Source organism: Lissotriton helveticus, chromosome 4_1 (genome assembly GCF_964261635.1).
Source record: "Lissotriton helveticus chromosome 4_1, aLisHel1.1, whole genome shotgun sequence".
Lineage (NCBI taxonomy): Eukaryota > Metazoa > Chordata > Amphibia > Caudata > Salamandridae > Lissotriton > Lissotriton helveticus.
The window spans coordinates 519,830,258-519,850,133 of NC_136063.1; the positions used below are offsets into that span (position 1 = coordinate 519,830,258).

Sequence of the window (19,876 nt, forward strand, 5' to 3'; positions counted from 1 at the left end):
CCACAAAGATCCAAAATTCCTCTCCCACAAAATGTCTTGCTTAAGTACCCTGTTATACCTTTCCACTTGCCCATTTCCTTGTGGTTCGTATAAAGCAGTAGTGAAATGACGAATTTTAAGAAACTTAAGAAAATCAGACATCTCACTTGACCTCAACTGCACCCCATTATCAGTTTTAAGTACTTCAGGATATGCTTTGCAAGCAAAAACTTCTTTTAAAAATGAAAGGACAGTCATAGAATTAGCATGTGATACCAACTTCACCTCAGGCCATTTGGAATGGTAATCCACCATTACGAGAGCAAACCTACAATCCTGAGGTAAAAAATTGAAAGGACTAGCGATATCAAATCCCACTTTTTGCCAAGAAAAATCTGGCCAACGAATAGGTAAAAGAGGAGGGGAATCACACTTAAGCATCTTTTCATTGCTTACACATTCGGAACATTCTCTCACAATTCTGTGAACAAACTTATCAACTCCGGGTCACCAAAAATAATTTCTGATCAGCCTTTTCATGGAAGACATACCCAAATGAGTCTCATGACTCAGATTTAAGATATGATCCCGTAGTGACACTGGAGGAATACATTTGCCTTTACGGAAAATTAAATCCCCCTCCACCATCAGCTCATCACACACATTCCAGAAAGGAGAAAGTTCAGCAGACACACTAGATTTCACAGGCCAACCAACCTTAGTATAGTTGATAACTTCAGATAAAACAGAATCTTCTTGCATTGCCTTGTCCCACATCTCTTTAGAAATTGATTTGAAACTACCAAACGATCTCCAAAAAATTGAGATGCCCAATCCAAAATGGTGCCGCATTGCTCAGCGCAATGACGAAATGACGATAACGTACGTGACGATGTCACACGTGATGTTGTGACGATCTGATGAACGTCGGACTATGCGCTTGGCAACGACTCTAGTATCCAATGACAACGTGGCAACCAAAGAAGTTCCGATGACGGCAATTTCGATGACGGAAGGAGCAGCTCGAGAAGAGATGTCCGTAGGAGTATTTTCAAAAGATGCACCAGGTAAAACTTTGTTAAAAGTTACTGAAATCCACAAATCAGCATAGCAGGCAGCTAGAAAATTATGGAAAGTACGTCAAGAAATGTCAGCTTACGTACAAACAGGATACATCCTCCAAAATCAGGTTTTTGAGGTAGAAGATCATTTTTCTGTAAAATTGAATGAAATTCCAAAAGTACTGCTCCTGTGCCTGTAAAAAAGTAGCCGGTGCAATTTTCCCTGGTCGCCAATTTGGAATCCAAAAGAAATTATGCAAAATCTAATTATAATTGAAGCAGAAGGCTTAATGATGCAGGCACAGTACAAGTTCATCAAGATCCAATTGCAGAATGACTAGAACAGCATTCTAAACAGAATGGGGGCAACTGAAGAGCATGTGCCACACAGTCATAAAAATACAATGTATTTAAAGGGAAAGGACAAATAAGAGAATAATGAAAAGTACATAAGATAAGCAAAATGCAACATAACAGTTTTAACCTCATAAAAGTAAGATTTTGAGCCTCATTTATATATTGACTAGCAGCCCGTCCCGACGTTGTCCGGGTATGAAATAGAATGTGTGCATGAAAGCCTGTTATTTACAGTGAGTACACAAATGTAAATCGTCACGTAGGCAGCATTAGGTAAGTATCACAAAAGCTAAGATGAGATGCCTTCTTTTACAATGACCTTGCACGTCGTCTTTTACCTGTTCAGTTTAGTTGTGCATATAGGGTAACGGTACTTGTCCATTGCTGTGCAACATGGGCGTCCGCTTGTGCAGCCAGTGTGAGGAACCGGCCTTGTGATATGTGCCTCAGCAGCGGTAACGTTTGCAGCCAGTGGGTGCTGTGGAGTCCGTTGGTGTGACAGTCCCCGACAGCGTCCTGGTCGATGTTGTTTGCCTGGTTTTAAGTCCTTTATGCTGAGAGTTCACTGCGTGACAGCGTGCATGCGACGCTGCACGTGTGTAAAAAGCAATCTGTTGGGATTTTTTGTATCCCCGCTGGTACGCTGACTCGCCTCAGCCCCCGCCTGAGCACCGGAGCAATATGTTAAGGTGTGTGGCGGCTCCGGCCGCGAGCGTGTTTGTCCGCTGTAGTTGAGGCCACTGAAAAATGCGAAGTGCGTGAGCCGGGAACTTGTTTGGCCGCTGTCTTGCCAGTTAGACGACCCACATGGCGTCAACGGCAAACGCACCGCAAATTGCCAAAAGCACCGCCCAGTGGTATTTTAATGGTAGTCGCCCCCAGAACGCTTGGCGCAAGCGGTGGAATACAGCTTGGTTTGAGGCACCCCCATCGCTGTATGCAGACGCCCCCAGCACAACGCACACACCCACAACGGAGTACTGTGAACGCTTATTTTACACGCCTCCAGTTCAACGCACATGCCCACAACGGAGTATTGTGAACACTTTGTTTTTCAGAATGCCACGCCCATCGCTGTGTATGCATACCGCGCACATCGCTGTATGCACTCGCCCCCAGCACAACGCCCCGAGCAGAACGCCCACACCCACAAGGGACTACTTTGCCCCTAAGGTTCTTTTACCCTTCTAATGTATATGGTGGGCAGCCTATGTCCATCTGCTGAAACTGTCCTTTCCAATGCTGTATTGGGTGTTGTGATTGGCGCTGTGGTTCCTGAGATTATCCGCCTCAAAGGTTTGGGCTCTCTCTTTATAATATTAGTATGGATTGTGATAGAAAATCGTCCGATTGCTCAAGGAACTCTGCTGCATATTTACTAGAAACTGGCGGAACACAGTGTTACACCAAAATTGGTAACACCATGCTCTGTCAATTTCAAAACGCAAGGATGCACCGTATTTACAAGAATGCGGCACACCCCTGTGTTTCCCCTAGCTCTGGCACTAAAAAAGCTGCCTTTCGCCATGTTGCAAGGGTGCGTGTACTGCAGGGATGATTGTTTATGTGCAAGAAGGGACACCTTCCTGCACATAAACAATATTTGCAGGCGATTTACTGTTTGTATGTGTGCAAAGCAATATACGAGGAGAATTGAAACATTTCTCTTTGTTTCACCTGCTTAAGACCAGGAATTCCCTGGCGATATTTTTGGCACTGACCCATACCTTGTAAATATGCGGTCTTGGAAATAAGGCAAATGACTTAATGCGACCAGAACATCGGAAAAAGTGACATTCTAGTGGTCTTAACTCCTTGTAAATATGCCCCTATAAATATCTGCCTCTGATTGTGTTTCACAGTTTGGTAGCATTGTCAATCACAGCTTTTGTAATCCTCTTGGGGAGAGAATTAATGCAGCAACACTTTTAAGATTCAGTTCCATCACTTAAAATTATTTAATACATGAAAACTGATGATGAATTAACAATTTTGTTTTTGTTTTCAGGAAATTATTTCCCTTTCTCACATGGGATGTGCGCTTCGAAAGTTAGCTAGGACGACCAAACATATCGAACATATCAAAGACACCTTAGTCCAACTTTCGATTGATACAGAAAGGGTCCTGTCTTGCAGATGTGAAAACAAAGTAAGTTGCTAGATTGTTTTGCTTGTTGCCACTCTTGTTACATTTTTAAATGGGTATTTTGAGTGGAACTAAGCAGGCTAAACAAATAGATAAAAGCACAAATTATTAAATGTCAACTTCTGGGGCAAAGCTTTGTTCAAGAATATGAAAGATGTGAAAAGGGACGTTTGGTTCTTACGACTGAAATGTATTGCACACTTGAGATTGTAATAAATGGTGACTAAGAAGGTTCTTCTAAATTATTACTTTTTCTTTCCCAAACTGGGAACGCTACCAGTCCGTTTGATACAGTTGCAATTGACTTTGAAATCCTGAAAATCTATTAATGTGGACGAATTTCCGATTGGCAATACGTGCTGTTCACTCTTCCCTTGACATTATTATGTATTGGGCAACCATTTAGCATACCACTTGAAACGTGTTTGTGACTACCTACGAGACACGGGCAAACCTTGTTTTTTGAAAGGTATTTCCTGTTCTATAATCCATCGTGGAGAGGAATGTGGGGAGGATGAGAGGGACACCCTACATCCTGGATCCTTGTTGTTTCTCCTGAAGGTAGCCTTTGAAACCATAGATCACTTAGATCCTAGTGCAGGAAATACTCTTTTATTTTCGGCCTTCAAAAGCACTAAATACTTAGTGACATCAGTAGTAAACACGTGGGTGTGAGCAAAGACTAATGTATTTTTCATGCAAAGACCCTTATACTGTTCCAGTATGATGCTTAGAACTATTTCCTCAAGACTCTCACTAGGCAAAATCTACTTACAATATCTTTGGGTTTTGGAAAATTTGAGAATTATTCAGTGTCTTCCACCTCTCAATACACGTGCTAAACAAGACATTTTCACAGACCTTCCTTGTGGCACAGATTAACTAGAAACGAATATATGCAGAAGTCAAAAAATGTATTATTTAGTTACTTGTCGGTGCCATTTCACACATTGCCAGTGGATTGCTTCGGGGCATTGTTTCAAATATCTGTAAAAAGAAAAGTAAACCTAGAAAATATAATTTGTTATGAGAAGCTTCCTGTTATGGTGAAGCCACTAAGTAACTCATGAAAATGTAAAATCTTTATAGTAAAAGCGCCTCAGCACATCTTAAGCACAACCATGCTGGTTAGTATCTGCAACTAGTCCTTTTCACAGGCTTCTCCTAATGATAAGAAGCTTGTGTATTTATGCCACGAGAACAGAATGAACACATATTTCCCCTGTAAGAATTTGGAAAGAACAAACGATTCAAAGCATGTTTAAGAGAAGCAATAACATGCATAAGGCTTGATTGAGAGGTGTATGGTAACATGCAATGTTCTTACTTGTGAAGGACATACTTAATAGGAAGAGAATCCACGATCTGTATTTCATTTATAGTATTACCTTTTTGGCAATGTATTCCACTTCTGAATTATCTTGTGGGTTAGCATTTCATCCACAAATCAGGGGATTTCTCATTACTGTCCAACACTAAATGATGTCTAGACTAATGTAAACATGTCAGAACTTTCCTTTGGCCTTTGCTCTGCTTGTGGTCCAATTCCCTGCCTTCAGCCTTTTGTCAAAAAGCCTAGTAAACCGAGTCACACTTACAGAAGCACCATGTATAGCCATATTCTATCTTCACTAGTCTTTACTTGTTTAACAGGAATCATCCACTAGTTGGGCATTGCCTCATGCTATTTTTACTACCATCTCATCACTCAAAAAAAATAGAGCTTTCTTTCATTGTGCTTTTTGTATTTCTGATCTTCTCCTAGTCGACTGGCTTTATCCTGAGATAAACATTGCATACATTATTGTGTTTTTCTTATTTCCTGTACCACAAATTAATATGTTGTCTATTTTGACATATAACTATATTCTGGATTGATCCAGCTGCACATCACATTTCTTCTTATATCTTTAAACATTCCATTTTATTATTTAAGTTCAATTGTAATTGTTACCTTATTATTCTCTTCGGGATTATACAGTGCAGTAGGATGATGCACCACATGGACCTTTTCCAACAATCTTCAATTTCAAAAGTGAAAAAACAGCACCACATTGCCAGTAACAAACTTATTTGGAGCACCCTCATTCCAAAATATCCTCATCCAGAAATCCTCCTGAAAAACGTGAGGGTTGGGCACATCTGTGTCCATTTCTGCTTTAGTCAGATTATGTTTTCTTTTAATAGCATACTTTCGTATAACTCATAACATCCATGGCAGTCTTTTGAATTGCCCCCTCTGGTAGCTTCACTAGATTTTTGCATTTTATACTATCTGACTTCCTTCTGTGGAACTTCAAAGTCACAGATGTAACATGGACCCACAATACCACCCCACTATTTAACAGCTGCTACATATTTACCGAACTGTAGATCCTCACAATCCTATCTTTTTATGAGCAGAGACTCTACAGTCATACAGATACTACTCCTAAAATACCTCTGTGAATAGCAAACAATTGTAAACTTACACAAATGTGTACATTGACCTTTGTGAATCAGGTACCTAATATTTGCTTATGTGCCTGAGTCGGATACAGGTGGCGAGCAAGAACTTTTGTCAATAACGTGCCATCTCTGCCACTTGAGATAATGCATAGTTTCAGGCAGTGCTCTTTGTCTCATTATGTAACTATCAGCTGTAATGCTACGAGAGAAGATGGTGGCGAAAGACATCAACTCACACTGATTTTGGTCAATACCAATATTATATGTGCATTAAGTCATATTGTACATGAACAACTAGAAGGTTAACCTTACAATTGCATTTGTCATTGTAAGTACATTTGGGTTGAGGGGGAAAGTCTATCGGGATTAGATATTGATCAAGTAAATCAGATTTTTTTCTGTTCTGGCACCTCTACGCAGACATGAAGGCAAATCTTCTGTTTCATTACTCCTCCCACTCAAATATGTAGGATTTAGTATAGCACATCATTAATGACTTATAGTACTTTTTTGTGCAGTATTGTGAAAGATTAATGTACCTGTCTAATCACCTTATGACTAGAACTGCACTCATTAAAATGCTAATTCTGTCCCAGCTGATATAAATGTTTGGCAACAAGCCATTTGTTTCGATGATGATGAAAATACTTTATTCGAAACAAGTTTCATAAAAGTACAACACACAATAACAAAAATAAGCTATACACAAAAATAAAATATTCCAGCAATAAACAATTTTAACATAAAAATAATTCAGACAGTGGGCAAAAATTTCGACCTGATGAACCAAGCATTCGCCACATATTTAGCCACCCCACAAATCATATTCATTGAAATGACATTTGTTTGTAAAATACGCATGGCCAATCTATGTTCCCTCACCCCTAAATTCCTACAAACCGGTTTCAACCACCTATCTCTTGGTTTTTTGTAGGCTACACAAGCAAAAAGGAAGTGTCCTAATGATTCTTTCGGACAGGGACAACCTGGACATTTAACCCCTGTTCCATTATATCCCTTCCAACCTTCTTTGAATGTGTTGAGAGGTAAAATACCGTATCTGAATTCCAGAAACAGTGTTCTATCTCGAGGGACCTGGATAAAGTCCAAAAAGGGCTCCAATTTTCCAAGGGGCTTATGGTCAAGAAAGTTGCTGGTTAATTTACCCCAATTTTGGTTCCTAAGATCTTTTGCAACAACCCAATCCCAATATAGTTTTTTTACAATTGTTTTTGGGGGTGGCATTTGAGAAGACCAGCTCTCCTCCAGACCTATGGATTTCACGAGCCTCTTTAGGTTATTCAACCATTTAATTTTGTTGGCTACATTCAGGCCAATAAGCTCATCCAAAACCTTGGCATAATTAGAGAGTTCTGGGGTCCTTCTGAGACGAACCCAGAATAACAAGGGGCGAATTTGCACCAGATCTACTATTGATTTTTTGCCCAGGTCTAAAAATAAAGGTTTCAAGGGGGACGATAAAGGTAGCGAAACCATATCTCTAATAAACTTATTTTCCGCCACTAATAAAACTTTTGTATTTTCCGCACCCCAAAGTTCTGAACCATAAACTGCCGCCGCCAGTGCTTTCCCTTCATACACTGCCAGGGTAGGGGCTATGGGTCTACTAATAGAACGTCGCTGGTTTTTAAGAATCACTCCTGCCACCCTTTTAAGGTTTAAAACCATTTTAGTAATATGGGCGGACCAACTCAGATTGTTACAAAGTCTTACTCCTAGGTAGTCAAATTCTTGTACCACCTCCAGCGCGGTGCCATTCAACAAGAGGTTAACCTTCCTATGTTGCTTTTTCGATGTTAACACCATCAACTTTGTTTTAGAGGTATTTATTGTCAACCCTCTTTCTTTACAAAAACTGCAAAACCGATCAAGCAGTTTCTGCAGACCCATAGGGGATTTAGACATGAGAAGAGTATAATCGGCAAAGAGGAGAGTAGGTGTTTTCTCACCCGCAAGGGTGGGGGCATCAGCCTGGTCCTCCCTCAAATGGTCTACCACCCCATTAATGAAGAGGGAGAACAAGGTTGGGGCCATCACACACCCCTGTCTCACTCCCCTATTTACCGGAATCTTCTCAGTCAATTGGCCCTGAGATCCCCAGCGGATCCTGGCATAATTTCCTTCATGAAGTTTAACAATAAATTGTAAAAGGTAACTAGGAAATCCCATATCGGATAAGACCGACCAGAGTTTAGTCCGTGGGATGACGTCAAATGCTGTCTTCAAGTCTATAAAGGCCAAGTATAGACTACCCTTCATAATTAGCACTGACTTCCAACAGACTGCACAAAATCTGAAGACCTGATCTATTGCACCTATATTGCTTCTGAACCCGGCCTGAAAATGGGACAAGATGTCATTATCCATGAGCCAAGATTCTGTGCGATTTATGATCACCCTTCCTACCACCTTCTGAATGGTGTCTATCAGACTTATTGGTCTATAATTGGAGGGGTCATCCCTTTCGCCCTTTTTAAAAATAGTTATCACCTCAGCGCCTTTCCAGGAGTCTGGAACAGGGTGACCAGCCTGGATCGAGTTCATCAGACACACAATATATTTGGACCATACATATGGATCATGTTTTAACAAATCCCCTGGGAGACCATCTTGGCCAGGGGCCTTCCCGGGCAGTAATTTAGAGATAGCATCTAATACTTCTCTCTGCGAAAATGGATCTAAATTGTGGATCAAAGTTTCACAGAGCATATTTCCAGGGGTATTAGCTGGTTGTGGTAGCAAGCTATCCACGTTATCATCACAGTACAACTTTAAAAAATGGGAGTACCATTCCTGCTCCGTTATATGATTTAAAATCAATCCTGCTCCCTTGCTATCTAAGATATTAATTAATTTCCAGAAAATTACAGCATTTTTCCCACATGCTGCTTCCTTGAGCTGTTGCCAGTGCTCTTCCTCCCAGGCTCGTTTTGCCGAATTTATACTTCTTGTATAATCTTTCCTGGCAGCCCTAACGGACACAGAATCCTTGCTTCGTATTGCTTTAGTTATTGCTTTCCTCTTAATTCTACAATTACTTGTATACCATGGGTTACTTGTGGTTTTAAAACCAATAAGACCTGATTTTGCTGGTTGCTTTTTACAAAAATGGGCTCCTATTTTACTTATTAAGTTACTGTAGGATACCGATAAACTGGGACCAACTACATTAACTTCAAAGTGGGGCGAAGCAGTCAAACTACTAATCTCTTTGGATACTAAATCCGTGATATTTTGAAGCTTCCCCTCATCACATTTGACTACATTCCATTTTAACCTTCTGTTATTATTTACAGGGAAAATTTCTTTGGTTAGCATCTCTGTTACCCGGCTAGGTTCACGGCCACGTACCCACCTGAGCTGCATACATAGGGGGTTGTGGTCACTATAGGAAGACTCCCTGACCACCATGTCTATTACGTCGGGCCATGAGTGCGCATCTAAAAGGATGTAGTCGATGCGTGAGGGGCATCCCACCCTATTAAAGGTCATAGCACCTGCGCTATCTGATTTTGTACGACCATTTAAGGCCCAGAGATTATGATCTAGCACCAGGGCATTCAGCTGGATAACTCTTGATGACCATTTCTTAATTGGGTTAAGATTTAGCAAGGGTATACCTTGTCTACCTTCCCCAACGTTCGGACCCAGTACCTCTTCCACATCTAGGGGTTCGAATGTGCAGTTGAAATCCCCCCCGACCAGTATTTTAGCACTGGTCGGGAGTTTTGACAACTCCTCATCCAATAATTCCAGTATCGGGGAAATAAGCCCTCCCCGAAGACCTCTAGCATAAATACAAAAGATTTCATATGTATAGCCCCCTATACTATTCTTTAGAGTGATGTGCAAGATGTCGTTAGAAATGGGTTTATTAAAAATAACACGGCAATTCAGAGATATTTTCACCCAAATCTGTAACCCACCCGAAGGGCGGCCTCTTCCCAGTGAGACAGCTGGAACATAGAATGTAGAGTAACCATTCATATATTCGGGGGATAGGCACCACGTTTCTTGAAACATACAGATATCAAAGGTGTTAATAAAATTGTTCCAATCAGGATTTACTAAGTTTTTCTTTAGACCTGCAATGTTCCATGATAAAATATTAATGAGGGGACCCGGGGGCTTGGGATCCAATTGACCTGCGGGTACTATATCTTGCATACAGCTACCGACTATAGCTGTTGATGCAACAGAATCTGTACCAACACCGGTGGAGCCTACCATAACCACTCTATTTACCGGTATATTAACTTCATCTCCAGGTAAAGCCTGCACCACCCTACTACTTAATCGATCAATAGGCTGCTTTGTAAGTCAATCGACTTCCTCCAGACCATTGAAACGATTATAACATTGAATAGGATAGTCCAACTGTGGGCCCAGCCATCCCTCCTTAGGCCTATTACCACCATGGTAGGTTCTACCTCTACCTCTACGCACTTCTTGCCAATCTCCTTTTCCAACATTTCCCCAATTGTCGAAACGATGATTTCCCTGGGTTTCAAATCTCCTCCAACCTTGTATATGCGGGGTGGGTCTTAGCCAGCTCCATCTATTATCATGGTTCCCCGTGGGCATATAAAAGTATGACAAAGGTTTAATTTGAATCTCGGAGTCATTAATGCGGCTAGGCCCAGAGCAAATAAACTCAACAATACAGGGGTCTTCAAATGTAATTACCACACAATCTCCTTTAAGATGTTTCTTTTTCTCTCCCACCCACGGTGTTCTCTCTACCATCAGAATATTCTTATTCATATTGGGTGGGGATGGGAGGTTTCTGTCCAACCAATGACAAACTTTATTTTTAAGCCCCCAGAATGTTTCGGGGATATCTGTAGTGAGCTCAGGGACACCTGTTAAGACTACCACGAATGGGCAGGCGTCAGATGGTAGATTAATATTCCGCCGTACCCGAGGAGTCTTCGCAACGGGTTGGCGCTGAATAATACCAGGCGCAGTTGCGCTGGCAGTTCCTGTTTGTTTATTATCATCTACAATAACTTGATTAGTAGTCACTTTACCAACCTTCTGCACCATAGTAACGGTTGGACAAGTCTTAGTTTGCTGAGTGGGTACTATTGGAGGGATCTTAACTAATGGGTGTGGGCTTCCCGTTGTACCGGGGGTATTCTTCTCAGTTTCTTGATTTACTTTAACCCCCTTACAGTTTAAATCATTTGATATAATTCCCAATTGGTTTTCTATACCCTGGAGTCTAGCTTCCAAGGGCGAAAGCAAGGACCTAATAAGGGTTGCTAGGGTATCAAAAAAGGGCGCATCCACATCCTCTTCACTCTCTCCAGACTCATCAGGACTACCATTATCAAGAATGCTAGCCAGACTTGTATCGGAAACAGATACATCTGGTAACTCTAAGGGTAAGGGGTGTGAAGCACGAGATTGCCTAACAGAGGTTACTGGGGCATCCGCACTTAATTCTCCCTCCTGTAAACCATTTCCCCCACCAACCGTATACCCCATACTAGCTGAGATATTTTGACTAACTACAACAACACCAAGCCCTTCTGTAGCAGATGGTATTGGAGAGGGTGTTTTCCCCACAATAGAGGGCCCCTCTAACTCCAGGGGGTCTGAGTGTATAATAGCTGTAGTAGCCATAGGTGTTATAAGAGTTACAGACTCAATTGTGGGTACTGGTAATGGAGATACCGTGGACAATACAGGGGTCATAAGAGTAGTTGGTAAATGGGACGTGTCCGATAAACGCGTTTGTTTATTCGGAGTACGAGCCATGGCTATATTACCCAGTGATGACCTTTTAGCCTGGAGCAGATCTTGAGAAACCCTCCGTTCCATCAATATAATACCCTCATCAATTAGGGTGTTTGTACGAAGGATAAAACTATCCAGAGTACTAGTAAGTTTTTTGGTTTTTGTATTTTTTATCCCCGCTACCGCCTGGCTTCTCGTTTTCCTTGTAGACATTATATAGCACCAGCAATAACTAACACAGGGTACTATAATTGATGATAAAAGGGCGTAGCTTAATTAACAACCCTATAAGTAATATCAAACAAGGAAAAAACGAATCAACTCAGTAATACCAATAGCCAAGCAATAAAATCCAGTACAAAAAGGGATCACAATAAAAACAATTTCAAAGTAAGAAAAGTTTACGAGGGGGTATGGCCAGTCCAGTCCTCTCGGTCCTCGGAGGGCCTCAGAGGGCCCGCCCTTTGCCCGGGCTATGTCCCGCGCGCGTCCCGCGTGCGCGCTCACCTCTAAGCTTAAATAGGAGGGTTGGGGGCGGGAAGAGACACCAGGTGCGCTGGGTTGTAGAAGCGCTGAGCAACCTGGGTCTCGCAGTCCCGGCCCCGGCAGCGTCCGCTTGTGTCCTGGGTCCTAGTTTCTTCAGGAATCAGGGTGCAGGGCAGCAATTAAAAGCGTTCTTGAATTTAAAAGCAAAGTTCCACAAATGGTCCCAAGGCTGCGAGCGGCTCCCGCGGAGCGGGGGCCGCGAGCCTTATAAACGAGTAAGCAGCAAGGGGCGGAGGGCTGGGGGCGGGAAGAGACACCAGGTGCGCTGGGTTGTAGAAGCGCTGAGCAACCTGGGTCTCGCAGTCCCGACCCCGGCAGCGTCCGCTTGTGTCCTGGGTCCTAGTTTCTTCAGGAAGCAGGGTGCAGGGCAGCAATTAAAAGCGTTCTTGAATTTAAAAGCAAAGTTCCACAAATGGTCCCAAGGCTGCGAGCGGCACCCGCGGAGCGGGGGCCGCGAGCCTTATAAACGAGTAAGCAGCAAGGGGCGGAGGGCTGGGGGCGGGAAGAGACACCAGGTGCGCTGGGTTGTAGAAGCGCTGAGCAACCTGGGTCTCGCAGTCCCGACCCCGGCAGCGTCCGCTTGTGTCCTGGGTCCTAGTTTCTTCAGGAAGCAGGGTGCAGGGCAGCAATTAAAAGCGTTCTTGAATTTAAAAGCAAAGTTCCACAAATGGTCCCAAGGCTGCGAGCGGCATTTGTTTCAGTCTCCAAGTTCTCCCTGAACAATAATGCAATACTACCTAGGTTGACTCAACAAATTAAATCAGATGCCTTCTCACACAGATCCATTATGTGGAACTATATATTCCCAATATAATTAGGTACAGCTATACCATGCAGTGTACTTAAAGTTTACTGGTGAATTAAACAATGTCAATTTACTAGCACCTAGCCAGAGAGAATTTCATTTTGCTGGCTTTGCTGGACTGATAAAACCCCAAGAATAAGTTTGTGACATGAACACTGTTTGACTGAATAAGATTTGAGTACTGAGAATAGTATTCCACCAATGAAATGGATAGGGATGAACATGTTACAATACATGTGTGACTTGATCCATAGGGTAGGGAATGCCCATTAGAGAGGGTGGGGAGCACCAATAAATGAGCCTGGTTTCCTCAAGACGAAAGGGCTAGTGTCATAAGGTTCATAACTTCTCAGGAAGACGGTGTGCTTTGGACAACATAAACATCAAAACTGTGTGAGACGGAGTCTATGCACACCATTAGGATATATTGGTCTTAGTTCTGGTTAGCTTACAGTGCGCACCATTTGCACCCCAAACCTGGCAAGGGAACAGGTGGTATTTGCAACCTCAGAACATGATAACCCTGACTTCCCAAGGAAATTGTGTAAACAGATCAGTTCCATTTGTTAGTAAGTCATGCATGCCCTTTCTTGTGTAAAATGCATGCACTGCTGTAATCAATAGAAGGAAACAAAATAGAGTGATGCACATCACAAGAATGGTTAAAAAAATTAACAGTCCAACCATTGTGCTGTTACATGGATTTTATGCTTTTAAATAATTACAGTTATGCTCCTTCCAAGCACCCCCTATCCCAGTGTGCCTAGGGTGTGTGAATATGCCAAAATCCCTTAGGGTGATCTAACTCCCCAGTTACCTGCGGGTACATTTCATCAGGGGCCTGTCTTGGTGTAGAGCTGGGCACCATCCTACTCAGGAGGTAAACAGGATTCAGCTGGGATGGAATTCTGGCATGGGACGACCTCAACAGTGTCAATGAAATGCTCCTCTGTCTAAAAAAGAAGTGATGTTGTTCATATAACAAACTTAACCTGGGTTACCATGGCGATGCCCCCGTCAGGCCACCATAATTGATTCTATCTTTACAGAGTTGTCGCCAAATGGACAATAACAAACATCAACATTTTTAGTAGTTAACTTTGCCCTCGTACAGAATATTCAAGGCTCTGATAACATGCCCACGAAGGAATGTAAATGTAAGCAAAGCCATTTCAGAGAATATTATCCCATACAGGCATGTAAGCAAATGTTTATCAAATGTCAACTTTAAAAAAGGATGTCAAATTTAAACGTGAGCATGTAAAATGGTGGTGTTCTTTGCCGAGCCTAAGTAAAATGTAAATGTCGGAATTTGTAAAGCGCACAGCTACCTCCACCGGAGGTGTCCCAGCGCTGTCCGTATACCGCTTAGGAACCCTTCCTGGCTTTCCTGGGAAATATCCACTCCTGGGCACCCCCCAGGTGCAGCCAGGCATCCCAGCGCTTTTGGGGGCGTTGTGGAGACTAAGCAAGCTATTGCCCAGAGTTGCAGCGTGGGACCCATGATCAGAACAGGTACTGAGGCGAGAATATCCAATCAGGGGAATTAATGAGTCAGAGACCTGCCGAGGCGGGAATCAAACCCTGGTCCCTGGCCAGAGCTCTGCATCAAGGTCTGCTTGCTCTAACTATTGAGCCACACTTCTCCACTCCAGAAGTGACCACATAACAATAGTTGACCAGAGGACGATAGCTGTTTGTTATCATTTATCAATAGACTGGAGGTTTCTCAGGGTACAGGTCCTAAGGATAGGGTACAAGGACCAGGGGGAAAGCAAGGGGTAGGATACGGGTACGCTTTGAATGTTGGAGGATCAGTGTTCCAGGTGTTACCTGCTTTGATTGCAAAGGACCAGAACACTGGTACTAGTGAGACCATTTCTGTCCTGGAGGTGCTGCCTGCGATTTCACAGAGCCAGGAGACAAGAGCCCCTAAACTAGGAAGACCATTGCATGACATAGGTAGTGGCATGAGACATCACTCTTGATGTGGGCTGTGCGTCCTCACAGGAAGTGTTGCCCTATCTCAGCATTAAGATCCCAAGCTGAAGGGCCAGTCTCAGCGTGTCTCAAGATGTCACTCCTGCCATGGTGGAAATAGAGTGTCTGCAGCCTGAGACTCTGCCCCCTCTCACCCTCCTCCACACACTGAACGCTCTAGGTTGTCTGAAAAACCTCATGGAGGTTTCATAGCTAGTAGCTTAAAGACTGGAGAGTTAGGGAAAGGATATCAGAGTTGTCTGCATTGTTCTACCACAAAGCGTTGTGTGTAGTTCCTTTTCAAATTTCTTAAAAGTTATGTTGACTAAAATAGTTTTGGGGAACGATTTATACTATCTCTTCCAATTGAGCTTCAGAGCTTGAGTGAGCAGTTAGTATGACATACTGCAAATAATACAAAATGCACTGTGCAGTCTTGAAGATGGTAACTCATGCTTACTTATTGCCCTTACACCTATTAGCTGTGTTTCATATGGTTAATCACTCCATTTGCCTTTAAATCCTACAAGAGCTGTGGGAATAGACAGAACAATTGCTAAATGGCTTTCCTGTTACTGCAAGAAAACAACTAACAAATAAAAACTTGGAACATTACATCTGAGTGATTTTCTCCCACTTAAGGAGAAACCCAAGGCTCCATTCTCCCCTGCTGCTGATTTCAAACTGTATATCAAATCTTATGAACTAAGCCATTCATGTCTCACTAGATCAATCTCAGCTGTACATGAACATTTTCTCTCCAATTGACAGCTCAGCTGTTTCTGTCATTCTTGAGCATATCCAGGCTTGGATGTACAAGCACAATCTCAATCTAAATGCACTCAAAATAGAGATATTTGATCTCGCATCCCCTCCACACCTTCTTGCAGCTCCATTACAATTCTATTCTAGTTTTGATTGTAAGCTTCTAGTTCTTGAATGCACTCTATCCCTGGGCTTCACATTGGACCAAAAATATAAATCAACACATTCATGGCAATGCCTGATCAAATAATGCCCAGCATCAATTCAGACTCTTTCAACAGATAGAGTCCTACATTTCCTAAGGTGACCACCAAATTGTAGTTCAATCCTTAGTCTGATTTATGAAAAAAGGTTAGTAGATGCATAGAATCAGTTACAAATGTGTTTGACCTGGCCCTTTTTGCAGGGTTATCCCCAAACTTGTTGCCTTCTTCTGCCTATTTCTCTGACCTTAATTCTTAATTATCTTGGCTTTAGGACTCTGGCGACTTTACCGCCGGGAATCAGTGCTAAAATGCTTGTGCTCTTGTCCTAATTATGATATGATTGGTTTACACCTGCTTGGCATATTTGATTTACTTGTAAGTCCCTTGTAACGTGGTATAACATATACCCAATGCCTGTAAATTAAATCCTACTAGTGGGTCTGCAGCACTGATTGTGCCACCCACAGAAGTAATCTTTCAAACCTGTCTCAGGCCTGCCACTGAAGGGCTTGCATGCACAATTTATTTCCACTTTAACTTGGTATATAAAACTTCTTGCCCAGCCTTAAACTCCTGTTTTATTACACCTCGGTCACTCCTAACATAGGCCCTAGGTAGCCCTAAGGGCAGGGCGCTGTGTAGGAAAAAGGTAGGGCATGTGCCTTCATGTGTGGCTGGTCCTGGTAGGAATAAGCAGGAACCCCTTTATAAGTGTCCCCTGCACCCCTTCATACTCCTTCCATCCATCCTTTCACCCTTCTGTCTATTCATCTGACAATCTCTTCATCTTTCTATTCACATATCCATCCAGCCACCATCCCTTCATCTACCCTTTCACCCTTTCATACATACATCCTTTCACACATCCACCCATCACTATATCCACGAATGCCTCCAGCTATCCTTTCATCCCGCTTTCCACCCTTTCAGTCTTCCCAATCTGTCAATTTTTCAGCTCTCATTCATCTTTCAACTATCCTTTCTTTCACTCTTCTGTCCTACATTTCACCCTTTCTTGCTTATTTTCTTCCTTTATTTAACCCTTCTTTTCTACTCTTGTTCTTTCTTTCCTCCTTCTACCTACCAACCATGTGTCTCTCATCTTACTTTTTCTTTCTAACATTGTTTCTCAACAGCATCTTCTCAGTTTGTCCCTTCCGGTGTTTTCCCCATTCCCATCTTGTCTCTTTCTATTTTCCTTTCCTGTGCATGTCAGCCCACCTCCCACACCCCTCTGTCATGAAACTTCCTACTAGTGTTATTTACGAGCATTTTATCTGCAGACAGAAAAGTCCCATAGAAAACTACATTTTATTGGGGCCCAGTTCAGCAGCCCATGAGACCCAGTGGCAGCCCCTTATTAAGCTGCAGAAGTAGGGAGTTTACAATGCCACTGTCCTCAGATATCCCTTCCTACATGGGGATTCAAGTCTCTCTGAACTGAAATGACACCTCAGCCACGATAACCACTCTGGCGGAGTGAGCTATATTCTAGTAAATGGATCATTTGCACGAATAAAGTTTTTACCCACTCATGTAGACCAATATCATTTTAGAGCAACTCGCCAAATATCAGAGCCATTTGTCTTACCTCTCTCTGGCTTATATACACAGATGTCTCAATTTTCTGTGAATAATGTTAAAAAAATGGAATTTGTACTCAAAATGCTTTTATTGACGCAGTCTTAACCCACGATGGTTTAATTTTGCATATGAGTAAACGCCACTTAAGGGTCTCTCTGTAACCCCTTCCCATCAGAGAACTTGTCAGAGAAGTGGGCTCTTTCCAGGGACGGGAAGGGAACGACCCCAAAATTCATCTAGTTAGACGTTAAGGGCAGTGCTCTCCCGCTCAAAATAGAATGTGCCGGTACTCAGTACCAGCCCGTTTAAAGCACAGGTAAGGGCTTTTCTACAAAACCGGAAGAATAATTTTTATACGGATGAAAATCACGTATATTACACATGCGCAGGAATACACAAAGGATTTCCAGCATCACACCGGGAAAGCACTAGACATACGTGCATAAAGCTTTGTAAATTCCAGAAAGTTGTAAATGTGAGCCTATATATGAATGTGAACTGGTGGGTCCGGTTTGTATATTTCCTTGTGAATTGGGCCTTCAGCAGTTATATTTCAGGCAACTTCATCTTTTGACAACAATACATTAAACAAGGGCACTAGGGGCGTATAAACGAACAGCTAATCTCAGAAAGCTAGAATTATTTACAGATCATTAAAGCTGTTTCACTTACACAAAAAGACGACGAACTATGACAACCACTGAACCGCACACAAACGAACAACGCTGTACGAATCCTCATAATCAGGCAATAATACTACAATCAAAAAATTAAAATATGTCTTACTGTCTAACAGTTTGTCACACTGGAGACAACGAGAGACAGCACAGCTATCCCTCCCAGAAAAACCACGAATATTTCTGCTGCTACGTTTCCCATTCTGCTTCAGAAAGAATGTGCAGAGTTGTTCCTGTTCTGGGTTTGAGAAATGAAGGTTTCGGATCTCACGCTGTATCTGGCAGCTGAGCAGCAGCAACAGAGATCTGAACTCACAGTATTTTTCTCCCGCAGTGTGTGTTGTGCCAGTGATCAAAAAATATTACATTATAACTCCCACCACAAAATACTTAGGGGTCGTAAACCATATTTCAATATCATGAACCAGTATTATAGCTCAACCAGATGGCGATGTGATCTCTAATCCAACCAGTCGCGGGTGGCATGGCGGGTGGGGGGGACGGCGAGGTGTTTAAAAAATAAAATAAAACTTACCTTCCCGCATTTTCCTGCTGCCGCAGCTCTTCGACTCTTCAAGAAGCTGCCTGCCACCCACAGGCAGCCTCCCTCCCTCCCCTCCGCTAAGCACAATGCTGCCTTGATTGTGATTGGTGAGGCGCTACGGAGCGCGCCCCAGCTGGGACATTTTCTCTATGTAGGCTGCATGCAGCAGCCTACATAGAGAAAAAGGGGGAGTGCGCATGACTGCTTTGTTCGCCCCTGGGGCCGACCAAACAGTCAGTACCCACAACAGTGGGTAAGCCACTCCCCCCTGCTATCGAGCAGGACTGCCCACCCGCCCTCCCACAACCAGGCACTCCTGGCACTTCTGCTTTCTTGCAATGCGAGAAGCAGAAACATAAAATGGTAGTTTTACCATTTTATGCATCTGCTTCTCGCACTGCGAGAAAGCAGTGGGGCCACGACCCCACGCCACTATAAAGGAGCTACCACTGCTCTCTCAAGCTGCCCGAAGGCTGATCTGCGCAGCTCGATGTGGATCAGTGCACACCACATTTCTAACGAGCAACAGATTGCCAGTGCAGTGCAGTGTGCCAGGAATCACTGCACCTGCGGGCCGAGGGAAGACATTGTGTTTGCCCTTCCCCTCCTTGTGATTCAGGCCGCCTTACTTGATCTCTGCGGAGCTTAGCACCATTCTGAGATCGGGAGCATCAACGGACAGCCTTGGGACTCCTTATTACCCCCTTGTCTTTATCTGTAACCTCTTATGGCTACTTGCCCCTTTACTTTGGTTGTTACGCAGAGCACTAATTTCGTCATTGAGTTTCTCTTCCTGCAGGCACAACAGATCTTTTGTTATTAGCTGGCCCAACGCCTTTCTTTTGCTGTTCTTTACGTTATTTCTCAATGGCAGCACCCACGCTTTACCTTTAAACATCTAAGGCTAAGGCGCTGGTGCCGCGATTGCTTTGAAAGTAAACAAATGGAAGGAAAAAAATCATTTTTTTCTATTAATTTACTTTTAAATCAATTGCGGCACCCACGCTTTAGCTTA

General features: G+C 42.9%; 1 protein-coding gene across 3 annotated transcripts in view; it reads left to right on the forward strand.

The window, feature by feature from the left end:
- The window catches only part of IL7 (interleukin 7), a 322,662-nt gene that overhangs the window by 294,138 nt on the left and 8,648 nt on the right, over positions 1 to 19,876 (forward strand). For all 3 annotated transcript variants that reach the window (XM_078687117.1, XM_078687118.1, XM_078687116.1), the window contains exon 4: positions 3,406 to 3,546. In XM_078687117.1, the coding sequence (XP_078543243.1) occupies positions 3,406 to 3,546 (141 nt within the window). The remainder of the gene's footprint in view (positions 1 to 3,405; positions 3,547 to 19,876) is intronic.